Raw genomic sequence first — 16,418 nt, 5'->3', positions numbered from 1 at the left:
TCACTTGTCGAAGTGGAAACCTTTGAAACTGATGGGTTTGAGAATTGGTGTGGTGAGGTTGGCTGAGGTTTCCGAGAAGAAACCGACCTCGGTGTGTGAAACCGTTCTTGACCTTGAATGTCAATGGTCGGTCTCCTCCTAGGAGGTGACTTGACATACCTCGGATCCGGAGTCGATATGTACTGCTTAGGATCCGTGTACTTATAGCAAAATCTTGCTATATGCCCTACCTCTCCACACGAAAAACAGTAGTTTCTCCCCCTTTGACTTGGTGGAGAGAAATAACTCTGGTTTTGTCTGTTATCATAGTACCCCCCTGGATTTGACATTTTGGGGTGGAGTTTGTCTAGGAGGGTGTTTTGGGAAATTATGTTTTTCATTAACGTTACCCTCCTTTACAAACTGGGTACTATGTTCCACATAGACTTTCTCAGATTTAGGAATAAACTTTTTCTTCTGAGAACTTCTTGTTGTTGTTGCCTTTGACTTAGATGGTGGTGGGCCCGATTTAGTTGTAGAACCTAAGTCTGTGGCATCAACATTTTGTTTGGACTCAGGAGCCGGGTCAATGACTTCTTTACCCTTAGACTTAGAAATTTGGTTTGTGTCCTCGGGTATATAATCATTTGATTCATCATCCGGCACAGCTCCTGGTGTGCTTGCAAATTGATTCAGGATCGGGGGTGGGACATTGTTGTATCCCACTCCTTTTTCCTTTTTGCCTCGGAACTCGGGAATAATGTGTTCTAATAAATAAGATGAATTTGAATAACTTTTTAATTTGAAATTTAATGATTCAAAATCAGCTTTCAAGTTTTCCAATTCTTTTTTCAAAACATTATTCTTATTTATGTGAAAATTGATAGAATCTTGTTGATTAAGAACACATATTTCAAGTTCCTTGTTCTGACGCTTAAGGCCATCAATCTTTTCTTTAAAAGCAGACTCTTTCTGCTTCCAAGCCTTATTCTGTGCAAGCGCGTCAGTCAGTTCCATTAAAGATCTTGAGGCTGCTTGTTTGTAAGCCTCGAGATCTTCAATTCTCTCTTTTAGAGATTGAATTTCTTGTTCATACAACTCACATTTTAAACATTTAACATTTACAGATTTAGGAGTTGAAGGGTTAGAACTTACCTTGGCATTACTTGAAGTGTCTGCCATGAACGCGGAGCATAGTTTCCCCGCTCTACCCCAAAAACGATGGAGAAGTTACTTTAATTTCTGCTTCTTTGACTTCTTCATCTTTAGCAGTCTCCTTGTGAATTGTTGAACTTTGAGATGTTTGAGGAGTGTTTGACTCGTTCTCATGATCCTCTTTCATCTCCGTAACTACCACTTCAGCCTCTGCATCTACTACTTGAACTTCAGTAGCTGGTTCCTCGACTATATATGCTTCGTTTTTCGAGGAAACCACAGACCCAGAATCTGAGTCTCCATCTAGATCAGCCATATTTATGTTGAAGTTCCAAGTTTCACCCTCATCTCCTTGAACTGCAAGAGCAGTTTCATTGTTGATGTTGTTTGTTGCTGTTGGGTTTTGAGGGACCTGTTGTCTCTCAAGATTGACATTTGCAGCAGCAGCCGTAGGAGTGGATGTTGAAGAAGTGGTTCGGAAAGGGTATTGATGACCTTCCCGTCTGGGCTTCGAACACTCCTTGGCGAAGTGACCAAGTTCACCACAGTTGTAACATTTGACTTTGTTTTTGTCAAAGCCGAACTTGGATTTGTTGTTGATAGTGAGGGCCTGACCGGTTTTCTTTGTCCATTTCTTGGCCCTTCGGAACGCACTGCCAAGTGCCCACATAATATCTATGCGTTCCATGTCGTCTTCATCCAATTGTTCGTAGTCATCGCTGTCCAGATGACTATTTCCCAACTTTCCAGCTACCATCAAACTGTATGACTCTATAATCGTACCCAGAGTTGCCATGTGTTCTTTGGCAACCTCAACAGTTACAGCTCCCAAGCCCTCTGTATTTAACGTTGCTTTTTCCATGGGCTTGGTTCCGGAGTTTGTACTTGCATTACCGGGAGTTGACGGTGGTGGAACAGACGATCTTGTTTCAGTCCCCTTTGAATTCGACACTGAGGAGACGAAAGCAGTCTTGATCGGTGCATGATCATTTACATCTGACAACGGAGATTTTGACATGTATAACGATTTGTCAGGTGTTGATCTTGGCTTTCTTGAGGAGGCTCTCAGTTCAGCATCCTCTTGTCTGATCTCTTTAATGAAATCAGAGAGAAGAAGTGTTTCGAGTTGGTGACTTCTTCTCATCACCGTTAGAAAGGTGCTCCAACTGGGTGGGAGACCTTGTGCCAGACATCTCACTTTCTCAGTGCCAGTAGTTCTAACGTTGTAGGCCTTGAGCTCAGACATGAGATGATAAAATCTCGACAGCAGTGACTCGATATCTTCTCCTGATTCCGGACCAAACAAATCGAATTCACGCTTTAGTTCCCTAGCGTGAATATCTCTCAGTGAATCCGACCCTTCACATCTTTCAACCAAGGCGTTCCATAGTGTTGACGCTGTAGTGAATTGGTTGAACTGGTGAAACAAATCGCTGGAAAGGGCTTGTGATAATAGTGAGAAAGCCTTCTTTTCAGCTTCAAATGCTGTCTTCTGTTCATCAGACAGCCTGAAATAGCTTAAAGCTTCACCATCGTCGTTGGTTGGATGAACCCAAGCTGTTTGAACAGCTTCCCATAATCCAGGATTCACACCGGTTATGTGAATCTGAAATCTAGTCTTCCAAGTGTTGAACTCGTTTAACGCCATTAGCTTAGGAGGCTTGTTATAGCTTCCCGATTCCGAGTCACTTTCGAGGATTGACTGGATCCTCTTGGTTGAGCTTGTACTTGAAGACATGTTTGCTTAACACCGAGAAGACTGAAAAACACTTAAAATTTGCTAAGTGTTGAAAAAACAGTCTGCTGATCGAATGTGTTGTATTCGATCGGATGAGTGGTCTATTCGATCGGGTGTGAGCTGACTCGATCGAATGTCTGTTTGGGTTAAGGTTCTGGTGTTATGAGGCTGATTCGATCGAATGGGAACTTTTTCGATCGAATAGGGTGTTAGGTTCGGTCGGATAAGTATCTGGTTCGAACGAAACGGGTTGTGTATCTTGTTCGATCGATTGGGAACTAGTTCGATCGAATGGGGTCTTGGTTCGGTTCTGATGGTGACTTAGTCGATCGGATGGGTTATGACAATCGAATTTGACACTGATCGAATGGGTTGATCAAATGGGTGACTAAGTCGATCGGTTGGGTACTGGTTCGATCGAATGATTGGGACTTATTCGATCGAACGAAGGGAGCGTATGTTGAGGCGGGAAAAGCTGGTTCGGTCAACGTTTAAACTTGTTCGATCGAATAGGAGGGCTATTCGATCGAATGGGTTCCAAAAATAGACTGATTCGATCGAGAAATCTGGATTTTCCAAAATTAGAAGATTTTGACGAAAATTCGGATTTTGAAACAAAAACAAGAAATCTTGACGATCGAGGACCACTTTATGACTATTTTTAAACTTATAACATAAACACAACTTAATTCCAACCCAAAAACGGATCAAAACAACCAAAAACTCGAAGAACACGAAGAACGCGAAGAACGTTCTTGACGAAAACCCGAATTTTAACACGAAATCCTTTGATCAAAAACCAAAATATGACAATATTAACTGTTTTTGACACAAAACCGATGAACACAAGACCAAAAACCAAGATTTTACCGGAAATTTTACGTAAAAATAACGAATTTGACTCTAAAAACGCAATTTTTACCACGAATCTACCGAGAATCAAGAACCAAAGGCTCTGATGCCACTTTGTTAGGACCGATCGGGAGACGGTTTCCCAACGATTCTCGGGGGCAACGTGTTAGAGTGCGGAATCCTACTAACACGGCGACTCGGTGGTAATCAACGACACAAACGGTAGCAATTCCTAGGATGATATGACGACCAGGTGCGGAGGAAAGGACCGAAGGGGTTGACGGGCAGAGAGGATTTCCGGGGAACAGGTCGGCTGTGTATGTGTGTTATGTGTGCTCTTTTCTGAAAATCCCTAAGTAACGTTTATATATCGAAGACTCATTCGATCGGATGAGTCTCTCATTCGATCGAGTGAAGCTTTGTTCGATCGAATGAGCCTGGTTCGATCGAATCAACCTTTTGTTCGATCGAACCAGTTTTCGTTTGACATTTACAATACGTTAACTAGGTTTCACTATCTTTAGTCTCACGCCGACCTACCCTGATAGAACTGGGGACATATATATGACATTTCATGTCCTAACACTAAAAAATACTTTTCAAAAGAAAAACCTAAGGTTTGTCACCAAGGAAAAAAGAAATGTCGTTACTGGATCTGCGTGGAAGAAGGGCTTTACGCCAACGAATGTCCTAATAGACAAAAGTTTCCGGAAAAGGTAAAACTCATTTCTGAAGCAGAAATTGAAGGTTATTATCCTTCCGAAAATATTTTTGATGACTATATGCAGGTATATTCATTTGAAATAACGAATGATTCGTCTTCAGACAGTAGCAACAGCTCAAACATTTAAAAGATGAATAAAAATAAAACTTTTAAAAGGGGGGTAGAAGACAAAAATCCCAGAAAATAAAAATTTTATAACAAAATTTTTGGGAGGTTTTCTAGATATTCTTTCTACATTGAGCATCTCGAGGGAACTAAGAACTTGCTGGCTGACTGCCTGACACGAGACTTTCAATAAACGTGAAAACTATTCACACCTTTTTTCACCTATTTAAGGAGCTAAAAACCCCTCAAATTGGTATAAACAATTCTTTTCCATAAAAAGAAAAATCTCATGGAAGAACTTAAGGCATTACGCCTCAAAGAAAAAATTCTTCTTATAGAATTAAAGTCTATTCAAGAAAAAATAGCACTCTATGACGAAAGTCTAGTAACAACTGCTATTTCAGAGCAGGAATCCGAAAGGAGACAATCTGAATCTATTCTCTTTCAAACGGCAAAGGGTAAAGAAAAAACAAGTCCGTTTACTCCTGTTGCTTTGGAAAAAAGCAAAAGAAAAGTTAATGAAAAACTAAGATCTTCATCTAGTCCAGAAGCAAACGGCTCTGGTAAAGACAAATCAAATCCGTTGATGGCTGACAGTTTGCCAAATACTGAAGAGGTCTCACTAAGACCAAGTTACTCTCAAATTACCCAGAGACCAGAAAATCCCAAAACAAGGTTTTATGTCATTTTTGACGGTGAGCATAGAGGGATATACAAAGACTGGTCAGCAGCCATCCATTCAAAAATTTGGGACGTTAGCACAAGCCCAACAAGAAGTCACCCGCTATTCAGCAAATTTTGGAAAGAGGGAAATACCTTTGAAGGTAACAATTTTTCCTGAACCTTTAAAACCAGGAAAAAAAGAAAGAACCGTTGAGTTCAGAAAAGCTTCACCATTTCTCTCAAAAACAAAATTTTCTGAGAAAAAAGAAGAGGAAGAATCCTCGGAGATTGTATCTCTTGATGAATTTAGATTATTATGGTCTAAAGCGCGGTCCTTAAGTCAAGATGACTTTGAAACCAAGCACATTTACACAGAAGATAAAGCTACTAAAAGTTTAATTGTCTTTTGTCCAGGCGCAAGCCCATAACTTATCTCCTCAGCATTCTCTGCTGGGTTAGCTAAGTATATTTACCCTTCCTGTAATTTACAAGAAATTAATTTAATGGCCGAAGGAATGAAGAAAGCTATCAAAAACTTTCGAAAAAAGATTGCAGCAGCAAAAGATGCTAACATCTTCATCAAGTGTACCTCTACACTCCCAGATTGGCATCAAGGAAAGACTTTCCAAAGTTACCATCATCTGGAAATCGGTCTTGCTAAAACTAGAACCGTAAATCCTTCCAAAGTCATGGAAGAAAAATATGAAGATCCAAGCTATTGGGTTGAAATAAGGGTCAAGAGTTTTCTAAAAATACTTGAAAATTGCAAAAAATAAAAGCTGGAAGCTTTAATAAAGTAAACTATTATAGTCACCACTGTGTAATTACCCGCTTTAGTAGTCTTCCACTACGAAAGCACGAGAAAGAAGATTTAGAAAAGATGGAGCAAAGAATCATCTTTAATAAAGTAGAAGCAGGGCCAGTCACAAAAGAAAGACTATGTCAAGAGCTTCAGCGCACTTATGAAAATCATAATTGCGAATACTGTCCAGACAGTACAAAAGAAGATAATATCTCTCAACTTTACAGCTATTACTCGGATGAAGACACCAGGGAACTGGACCCAACACATGGAAATGTCGATTAAAAACGTCATGCATGACGAATTAAGAAGGGCATTTTTGTCCATTGTATAAATCTTCTCCTCCTATATAAAGGAGAACGATTCTTTAGTTTAGGCATCTAATTATGTATCTCATTCTTAGTCGCACTCTTACCTATCTTTCTTTTCTCTACTTGTAATCATGTGTAATAGTGAGTAATCTCCTTGCTAAAGGAGAGTATTATGTAAGTACTAAGAAGTTCTCCCTCGGGAAGAACAGTTGTGAAATAAATATATCAGTTCTTATTATCCATCAAGTTTATCTTTAAGAATTTTGCAAAACCTGGAGCCCTGGCGCCATAAGAGTACCGTTGAAGCAGGAGGCCTTAGGGAACAAATTGGTTGGGTTGGTCACTTGAAAAATTTAAAAGATTCTCTTTGGTGGATAAGAAGAAGAGTTATGATTTATTTTATGACTGTTAATTTACTTCAAAAGTATTTATTATAATCTCCCCTTAAGCATTTTTACAAAAATTTGATTTCTCAAATCAAATCTCGATTAATCTTTATCGAAACTAAATGATTTCTCATTGGGAACCTAATAAACCTAAGAAAATAAATAAAGACTTCATGTCTTTCATGAATCTAAAGACATATACACATGTCTTACAAAAATTAATAAACAAAGAATTGTTAAGAGTTGTTGAACAACTTTTCAATTAAAAAATTAGGTCATGTCTCTTACAAAGACAATATCAATAAACGAGTTGTCAGATAACTTTCATGCATTTGAAGACTTTTTGTTGGTGCATGTTTTGTAACAGATGATCTTTTGTGTTTGTTAGAATTGAGAGCAACGGTCAAAGGGGAGACTGTTGGTGCATTTTGTGACCGTCGCTATGCAATTCAGACCAGCGGAACGCCACAGGCGAAGTTAGCACAACTTCGCCTTAGGCGAAGTTAGAACAACTTCGCCTACTGGCCCAAGCCCAAGCCCAAGCCCAAGCCCGAGAAGATGTTTTGTGTATATATATGTGTGTCTTGTTTAGGTTTTGAATCCAAAAATTAGAGTATTGTGTGTTACAGTTTATTTGTCTAAAGAGAGACCGAGAGTGAGAGTCGTGTGGGACGACCCGAGGTAGAGCTCACCTCGGGTCGGCCGTCATTTGTTTACGAGTTTGGTATGTAATTCGTTTTGATTATTATATAAGAATCTGCAGATTTGTTTATCCCGTTCTTGTATTTGTTCGTGTACGTGTTTGTGTTCTTTATCTTTACACCAATAAACGAGTCTAGGAGGATTCCGCACTCCTAGACCTCGTGCGGATCTCGTATCGATCGGCGACGTCCCCGGGGGGACCTACAAGTGGTATCAGAGCCTTAGGCTCTTATGCTATGGTTCGAGATCTGCGTTTTGGTGTTTCTGGCACGTTTCTGTGCGTTTTTGGCCGAACAGCGCCGTAGGCGAAGTTATTGTTCATCAGGCGAAGTTTCCGTCACTGTTCGTAGGGTTTCAGCGAAGATATAAGGTCTGGCGAAGTTATGAACAGGCGAAGTTGACTTTAGGCGAAGTTGACTTTAGGCGAAGTTGACTTCTCGGCGAAGTTATAGCCAGGCGAAGTTATGGACAGACGAAGTTAACTTTAGGCGAAATTAACGAGAAAAAAAAAGTATTTTGGTGTTTTCGTCTGTATGGCCAGGTGTACACGATTATTGTGAGACCGGAGATGTTGTTCCGTCAACGAGTGAAACTTGTTATCTCTGGGTCTTACGTGTGAACAAATACGTGTCAACTCTGGATATGAAGTTGAGTTTGTGAATGGGATATTGATTGAAACTGGATATTGACACATATTTGGGTGTTTGTGGGCAATGAAATTGTTGTTGTTCGAGGTGACCAAATGAAGAAAGTCAAATTGAACTGAAGGTTTTTGTCATTACTGGATTGCGGTCAGAGCATATTATTTATGTTACTTTCAAAGCGTTCGAGAATTGGATCCTGAAACGTGATGCTTATTTATTAGAGTGAAAATTCTGGAACAAGTTGGATTTAATCGGGAACTAAAGTGTTTATGTTCTTGATCGTTATCCCTGGTGATTGAAGATGCTTCGGATTAATTAATGGTCATGTGTTAGATTCTGTCAAGGTGGTTTTGTGATGAAATTGATCACTTGATGTTGAGTAGTTGAAGATTAAACCTTATCGTATGCCGACGAGTTGGTGAAGTTGTGGAGGAAGCCCAACTTCACGTGTTGGTGAAGTCAGATGGACTCACGTGATTGGTTGAGATGATCTATTGGCACGAGGATTCATGCATTTCAAAGACCTCAATCGTTATAGTCGGAGAAGCTTACACTGAAGGGGAGATCTGATATGGAAGACGCTGGGTGACTGGTAGATTTGTGAAGCTATAGGACAGTTTCAGACACGGCTGGTTGATGAGCAAACAGAAGATCATCAGTTAAGAGGGAGTCTGTTGGTGCATGTTTTGTAACAGATGATCTTTTGTGTTTGTTAGAATTCAGAGCAACGGTCAAAGGGGAGACTGTTGGTGCATTTTGTGACCGTCGCTATGCAATTCAGACCAGCGGAACGCCACAGGCGAAGTTAGCACAACTTCGCCTTAGGGGAAGTTAGAACAACTTCGCCAACGGCGAACTGGCCCAAGCCCAAGCCCGAGAAGATGTTTTGTCTATATATGTGTGTCTTGTTTAGGTTTTGAATCCAAAAATTAGAGTATTGTGTGTTACAGTTTATTTGTCTAAAGAGAGACCGAGAGTGAGAGTCGTGTGGGACGACCCGAGGTAGAGCTCACCTCGGGTCGGCCGTCATTTGTTTACGAGTTTGGTATGTAATTCGTTTTGATTATTATATAAGAATCTGCAGATTTGTTTATCCCGTTCTTGTATTTGTTCGTGTATTTGTTCGTGTACGTGTTTGTGTTCTTTATCTTTACACCAATAAACGAGTCTAGGAGGATTACGCACTCCTAGACCTCGTGCGGATCTCGTATCGATCGGCGACGTCCCCGGGGGGACCTACACTTTTTATGTCTTTCATAGATAAAGAATTCCATAAACAAAACATGTTGAATATAAAACCAATTTTCAAAAAATGGTTTACAAACATTTATAAATTGCTGTAAAGCCCCGTTACCGGTAGCCCTACTTTAGCGTCGGATTTACTCATAAACATAGTTCTTACAAATCAGAGTTAATTAAAACTTTTCGCGGAATATAAAACATCAACCATTCGTTACAAAACATTAAATCTTTTCTTTGATACCATAACACAAAACATTATATTTAAAACATCTTTACTTCTATCTTCAGATGCCAGCCGTTCAATCCATGCCATGTGCCGTCCTCATGCTAACTCTATAATCAGCTCACCTGCGTGCATACTAAAAGTCAGCTACGCTGAGTGAGTTCTAGTTAATCAAGCAACTTATCATACAACCACTACATATATCATATATGTATCCGAAGACACTTAGCCCACTATCTGACCTGCTCACCTTACCACTTAACCTCTTATTTACCCCTACCACTTAGCCACTTAATAACGAATGACGTTATGCCACTTTGCCACTTTAATAACGTATAACGTTATGCCACTTTGCCACTTTGATAACGTATAGCGTTATGCCATTTCGCCACTTTGCCACTGTAATAACGAAGTCACGTATAGGCTTACCCTACCACGTGCTATCGTCATGCCATTAACACTCTTACTAGACTCTTGCCACTTCTAACACACTCTACCTCTACTTGTCTACATCACACTTCATATCAATATATTATTTACATAATAAGCAAGTCACATCATAACATTCATACACACTAACAACCACTTAGCAATCACTATTCTTGGCGATACGTGCAATATCCGAAGATCGTTCATGTACCGACAAGCATTATATAATAGCTACCTCGTATAACATCTATAGCATACACTTACCACTTAAGGTAAGTGTATTCACACTTCACATCGAGTATGCACACAGCCCCGAAAACATAACAAGTTAAATGGGGCTAGAAACTCACCTGAACTCTGCTTCTTTCTCCGATAGTTGTTAATCCCTTCTTTAACTGAGCTCGGCTGACTGTAAAAGTTACACGTATCAATACTCGTCTGATCTAATCTAGTGGCCTAGCAATAGCTTACATTTACTTATCATTTTTATGGTTTCCCCTTTATTTTAACTTTATTGTATTTTATCTCTTTAGTCCTTACAATGCATACCATCATGCGTGTACACATATATGTCTACATATACCAGTCGCCATGTATCCAAGTCTTGATATAAGCGAACTTAGGCATAAGCGAACTTAGACATAAGCAAACTTATATATTAACCGAACTTATACATGAGCGAACTTATATATTAAGCTAACTTATTGATAAGAGAACTTAGATATAAGCGAACTTATTGATAAGCAAACTTAGATGTAAACGAACTTATTGATAAGCGAACTTAGATATATAAGCGAACTTAGATATATAAGCGAACTTACATATCAGGCGAACTTAACAACCCGCTAACTTAAATTAAGGCGAAGTTACAGCAGCAGCTACGGGTTTCTCAACCCCCATAATCATCTTCGTTTTAACTTGTAACCCCTTGATATGATATTAACCAAACCCGTGAACATCCCCATGATCAATTTCGGGTAAAACTCGGCCCGGAAAAATATAAAGTTTGGACCTTTTAGCTAAAAACGTTCAATACTAAATCTATGGTTTATTTAAACGAGCCATACATAGCCATGAGTTCGTTAAGTCCATTTTAATCTTCAAGTTTGCAACTTTACGATTTGTATAGACCCGATCTATCATCCTACCAATTTTCATGTAAATCCGTTCATGAAAAGTAAACCTTTTTAACAAAAACGTACCTTTGAGATTTTGTTTGAAATCACTCGGGATGCTCAAAACCATATCAAACGAACTCCGATTTGAGTGATTCAAGCGGCCACGGAACCGTCTCGTCCCGATTTACAAACCCATCAGCTCACCTTCTCCGAAAACCTCCTCTACAGTCGCCGGAATAGTGAAACAGTGGCCGTAAATCCTCATTTTGAGCTGCTACGGTTTTGCTGATAAAAACCGTACTTCCCGACCTCTGATCAAAGATCTAATCAGTGGAAATCTTCATTTATATACCATGAATACTCAGTTAAAATTTGGGACCGATCCGACGGCTAGATCTCCGGGAATCTTTGTGTCATTGCGGGTGGTTTTCTCAAAAACAGGAATTGAGTTAAGTGTGTGTTTTGATGGTGGAGGCTATGGTGTAGAGATGTATGATAATGGAAAGGATTAGGGTTTAAGGGGTATTTATACTCCCTTAAGCCCATGGACCTAAGGCCCATCTTTCCTTTTTGGTCCATAATTAACTCCATCTAATTAACAAGCTTAAATTCAAGCTTGACACAAAAACGATTTTCAATCAACCTAATCACTTACAGAATTTAGTCTCAAGGGCTTTCTCTAGAAAAAATAAGATTTTCTACTGCTTCAATACTAAAGAACTTTCAGTATATGTAAAAGATACTTCCGGAGAAGTATATCTACCTCTTCTAACTAAAGGAGAAATAGCAAAAAGACTTTTGACTATGAAACCTGAGTTAAGAAGAACCATGAACATGGTGCATATAGGAGCTGTAAAAATATTTCTAAAAACACAATTTAGAGATAGAATTAATTTTTCTATAAAAATGGCTCTAGTTGACAATAGAATTGTTAACAGACAATATGCTCTTTTAGGAGCAGTAAAAGGAAATTTAGCATATGGAAAATTTATGTTTACTATATATCCTAAATTTGCCTTGCATCGAGATTCAAAAGATTTTGATAAAACATTAAATTTCATACATCAGTGTGAAAGAACCGACGTTATGGAACCGGGTAATAAAGTATTTACGATTAATTATTTAATTCCGTATGCCTTAACAAATAGTACTCATTCTATTGAGTATAAAGAGAAAGAGAGTATAACCATCGAAGATATATTCTCAGAAATTGGAACTATCGAAGGAAGTAAATTTTCTGAACCTTCACAATTACAAGAAGATTGGGCAATTAATTTTGCTCGTAATAAACAACCTCTAGTGTCCCGATCTAGACACAGTTTTACTGGAAACCCTTTGAGAATAGGAGAATCCGGTTTTACTGAATCACAATTAATAAGATCTATGTCTGAAAAGGTTGACAGATATGGTGAAATTCTTAAGGAAATAGCTGTGAAATGAAATCATCGCAGCCAATCCTTAAAAATTTAGAGCTTCTAAATAAAGAAGTAGGTACCATAAAAATTGATTGTATCTTTGACTTTAATCAAAGAAAAGAAACAATCGAAAAATGGAATACTGAAATTAGTCTGATTATCCAGTCTAATCCAGAAGAATTTTCCAATACCAAGGCCTTATTGTTACTAAGAGAACATAAGTCCGCAGGAATAGTCCAAGATTTTATTAAAGGAACAACTTGGAATGAAGATTTACACGGGGATGATCTCTTTGATCAAATTATCAATGCCATATATATATGATGTTCTTAGGTCTTGATTTTCTTACAAATAAAGATCATGAGAACCAAAAATTGCTTGAAAAGGCAAGACAAACATTAACCCGATCACAACTTTGTGATATATGTATTTTAGATGATTTTACTTATCTTTTTTAACAAAACTTATATAAGCTAAGCATAGGTGAATATCATTCTTGGATAGAAGATTACCTAATGAAAATTCCTATTGTTGGCGAGAAAGCCAAAGAACGATGGAATAAATAAAAGAACGACTTAACAAAGCAGTCTCTTGGTTTTGCTACAAGAATTGTTAAAGAAGAAATTGCTATTTATTACAAGCAAAAACAGTTACAAAAATTTAACAAAAGTTGTTGCAATAAAATTATTGAACACCTCAATTATCTTTTGATAAGGAGAAAAACAAAAAATATTTCAAAAAGAAATATAAAGTATGATTCATTTTCAGAGAATAGTCCGAGATGAATAAAATAAAAACTTTTAAATGGGGGGATGAAGATGAAGACCCAAACTATATACCTTTTTGCAAAAATCTTCAAAAGTAAAATGAATTAGTTTATTCAAATGTAACTAATCCAAATTCCATTTATATCAAAGGAAAAATTTTCCTAAAAGGATATAAAATAATAACTCTACACTGTTATGTAGATACAGGGGCAAGTCTTTGTATAGCAAGCAAACATGTTATACCTGAAGAGCTATGGGAAAATACTCCCAAAGACATCAGCGTAACAATTGCAAATCAAGATACAATTAAAATAAATAAGGTTTGTAGAAACCTCATAGTGTATTTCTCAGGAGAACCATTCCCCATTCCTACAATTTATCAACAGGAAACAGGAATAGATTTACTCCTTGGAAATAATTTCTGTCAACTATATGGGCCTTTCACCCAATGGTTAGATGGAATATCTTTTCACCTTAATCAGAAAATGATTTTGATAAAAAAGATAACAAAAGCTTTTCAAGTTGGAAAACCAGGATTTCTAGAATCAATGAAAAATGATTCAAAAACAAAACAAATCCCAGGTTCTAATATAAGTAAAGAAGTTATAAAACCAGAGGAGACATATTTCCTCGAAAGATATTTTCTTGAAATACAGAAATACCAAAAAATAGAAGAATTACTTGAAAAAGTATGCTCAGAAAATCCTATTGATCCGGAAAAATCCAAGAAATGGATGAAAGCATCAATAGAACTTATTGATCCTAAGACTGTAATCAGAGTAAAACCTATGAAGTACAACCCACAGGACAGAAAAGAATTTAGCAGACAGATAAAAGAGTTACTCGACTTAAACTTATTGTCCCAAGTAAATCACCTCACATGTCTCCAGCATTTTTAGTGGAAAATGAGGCTGAAAGAAGAAGAGGAAAAAAGAGAATGGTAGTTAACTATAAAGCAATTAATGCAGCTACCAAAGGCGATAGCCATAATCTGCCTTGCATGCAGGAATTAATAACACTCTTAAGGGGAAAAAATTATTTTTCTACTTTCGATTGTAAAAGCGGTTTCTGGCAGGTACTGTTAGATGAAGAGTCTCAGTTGTTGACAACATTTACATGTCCTGATGGTCATTACCAATGGAAGGTAGTTCCTTTTGGACTAAAAAAAGCACCAAGCATATTTCAAAGACATATGCAAAATGCTTTAAGAGGTTTAGAAAATTATTGTACCGTCTACGTCGACGATATCATAGTTTTCTCTAACTCAGAAGATAAGCACTATTTTCATGTTTTATCAGTCTTAAAGACTATAGAAAAATATGGAATTATCTTATCAAAAAAGAAAGCTAATATTTTCAAAACAAAAGTAAATTTTTTAGGTCTTGAAATAGACCAAGGGACTCATTGTCCGCAAAAACATATCTTAGAAAATTTACACAAGTTTCCAGATGTTTTAGAAGAAAAAAAACATCTTCAACGATTTTTGGGAATTTTAACTTATGCTGAAAGTTATATTCCTAAACTTGCAGAGCTTAGAAAACCACTGCAGGTAAAATTAAAAAAAGATTATGTATGGGAATGGAAACAATCCGATACAGGTTATATTAAAAAGATAAAGAAAAACTTAATCAGTTTTCCAAAAATTTATCTACAAAAAGAAAATGATTTTTTAATCATAAAAACAGATGCTTCTCAAGATTATTGGGGAGGTGTGTTGAAGGCTAAAACTGTCGAAAGAGAAGAAATATGTAAATACACTTTGGGAAGCTTTAAACAAGCGGAACAAAATTACCATAGTAATGAAAAAGAATTACTAGCAGTAAAAAACACTATTTCAAAATTTTCTATCTATCTAACCCCAGTAATATTCCTGGTAAGGACAGATAATAAAAACTTCACTTATTTCCTTAAAACAAAAATTTCTGGAGATAATAAGCAAGGCCGTCTAGTCAGATGGCAAATGTAGTTTTCTAGATATTCTTTCGACATTGAGCATCTCGAGGAAACCAAGAACGTGATGGCTGACTGCCTGACATGAGACTTTCAATAAACGTGAAAACTATTCACACCTTTTTTCACCTATTTAAGGAGCTAAAAACCCCTCAAATTGGTATAAACAATTCTTTTCCATAAAAAGAAAAATCTCATGGAAGAACTCAAGGCATTACGCCTCAAAGAAAAAATTCTTCTTATAGAATTAAAGTCTATTCAAGAAAAAATAGCACTCTATGACGAAAGTCTATAAACAACTGCTAATTCAGAGCAGGAATCCGAAAGGAGACAATCTGAATCTATTCCCTTACAAACGGCAAATGGTAAAGAAAAGACAAGTCTGTTTACTCCTGTTGCTTTGGAAAAAAGCAAAAGAAAAGTTAATGAAGAACTAAGATCTTCATCTAGTCCAGAAGCAAACGGCTCTGGTTAAGACAAATCAAATCCGTTGATGGCTGACAGTTTGCCAAAAACTGAAGAGGTCTCACTAAGACCAAGTTACTCTCAAATTACCCAGAGACCAGAAAATCCCAATTGTACTATATATCTCACTAAGACCAAGTTACTCTCAAATTACCCATAACTTCTTTTATGGGAACAAGTTGGTTGGGTTCTTCCCTAATTTAACAAGCAAGAAAGTGCTATTTAAAAAAATGAGAGTATACAAAAATTTAGGATATGTAGTACATTTAAGAGATGAAATAAAATAAAACTTTTAATAGATCTAATTACTTTAGAGCCAATCCTTCAAACATTGGAGCTGTTGCTACTGTCTGAAGATGAATCATACGTTATTTCAAATGAATATACCTGCATATAGTCATCAAAAATATTTTCGGAAGGATAATAACCTTCAATTTCTGATTCAGAAATGAGTTTTACCTTTTCCGGAAACTTTTGTCTATTAGGACATTCGTTGGAATAATGCCCTTCTTCCGCGCAGATCCAGCAACGACATTTCTTTTTTCCTTGGAGACAAACCTTAGGTTTTTCTTTTGAAAAGTATTTTCCAGGGATGAATTTTCTTTTCTTGGGTATCCAAAACCTTCTTTTAGTTTTGTATTTTCTTTTATATTCCTTTTTGAAATATTTGTTTTTATCCTCATCACACCCAACGACATTATTAGGGACCAGACCCTAATAATATCTGTGATGTTAGGGACCAGAACCT

General features: G+C 37.3%; 1 protein-coding gene across 1 annotated transcript; it reads left to right on the top strand.

The window, feature by feature from the left end:
- The first annotated feature begins 11,979 nt into the window (after positions 1–11,979).
- LOC143596723 (uncharacterized) lies at positions 11,980–12,513 on the top strand. The gene has a single exon (XM_077075429.1). It carries the CDS (start codon positions 11,980–11,982, stop codon positions 12,511–12,513), a length of 534 nt encoding a protein of 177 aa, XP_076931544.1.
- Positions 12,514–16,418: the final 3,905 nt, after the last annotated feature.

The sequence above is a fragment of the Bidens hawaiensis genome, unplaced genomic scaffold, assembly GCF_021521415.1.
Source record: "Bidens hawaiensis isolate Kalapana, Puna unplaced genomic scaffold, B.hawaiensis_p1.1 tig00001721_1, whole genome shotgun sequence".
Taxonomy (NCBI): Eukaryota; Viridiplantae; Streptophyta; class Magnoliopsida; order Asterales; family Asteraceae; genus Bidens; species Bidens hawaiensis.
Note: the sequence above shows the minus strand (reverse complement) of the source record. Positions and strands in the feature narration are given on the sequence as shown.

Coding starts and splice junctions, on each gene's coding strand:
- LOC143596723 (XM_077075429.1), top strand. CDS start 11,980: ATGGCTCTAGTTGACAATAGAATTGTTAACAGACAATATGCTCTTTTA.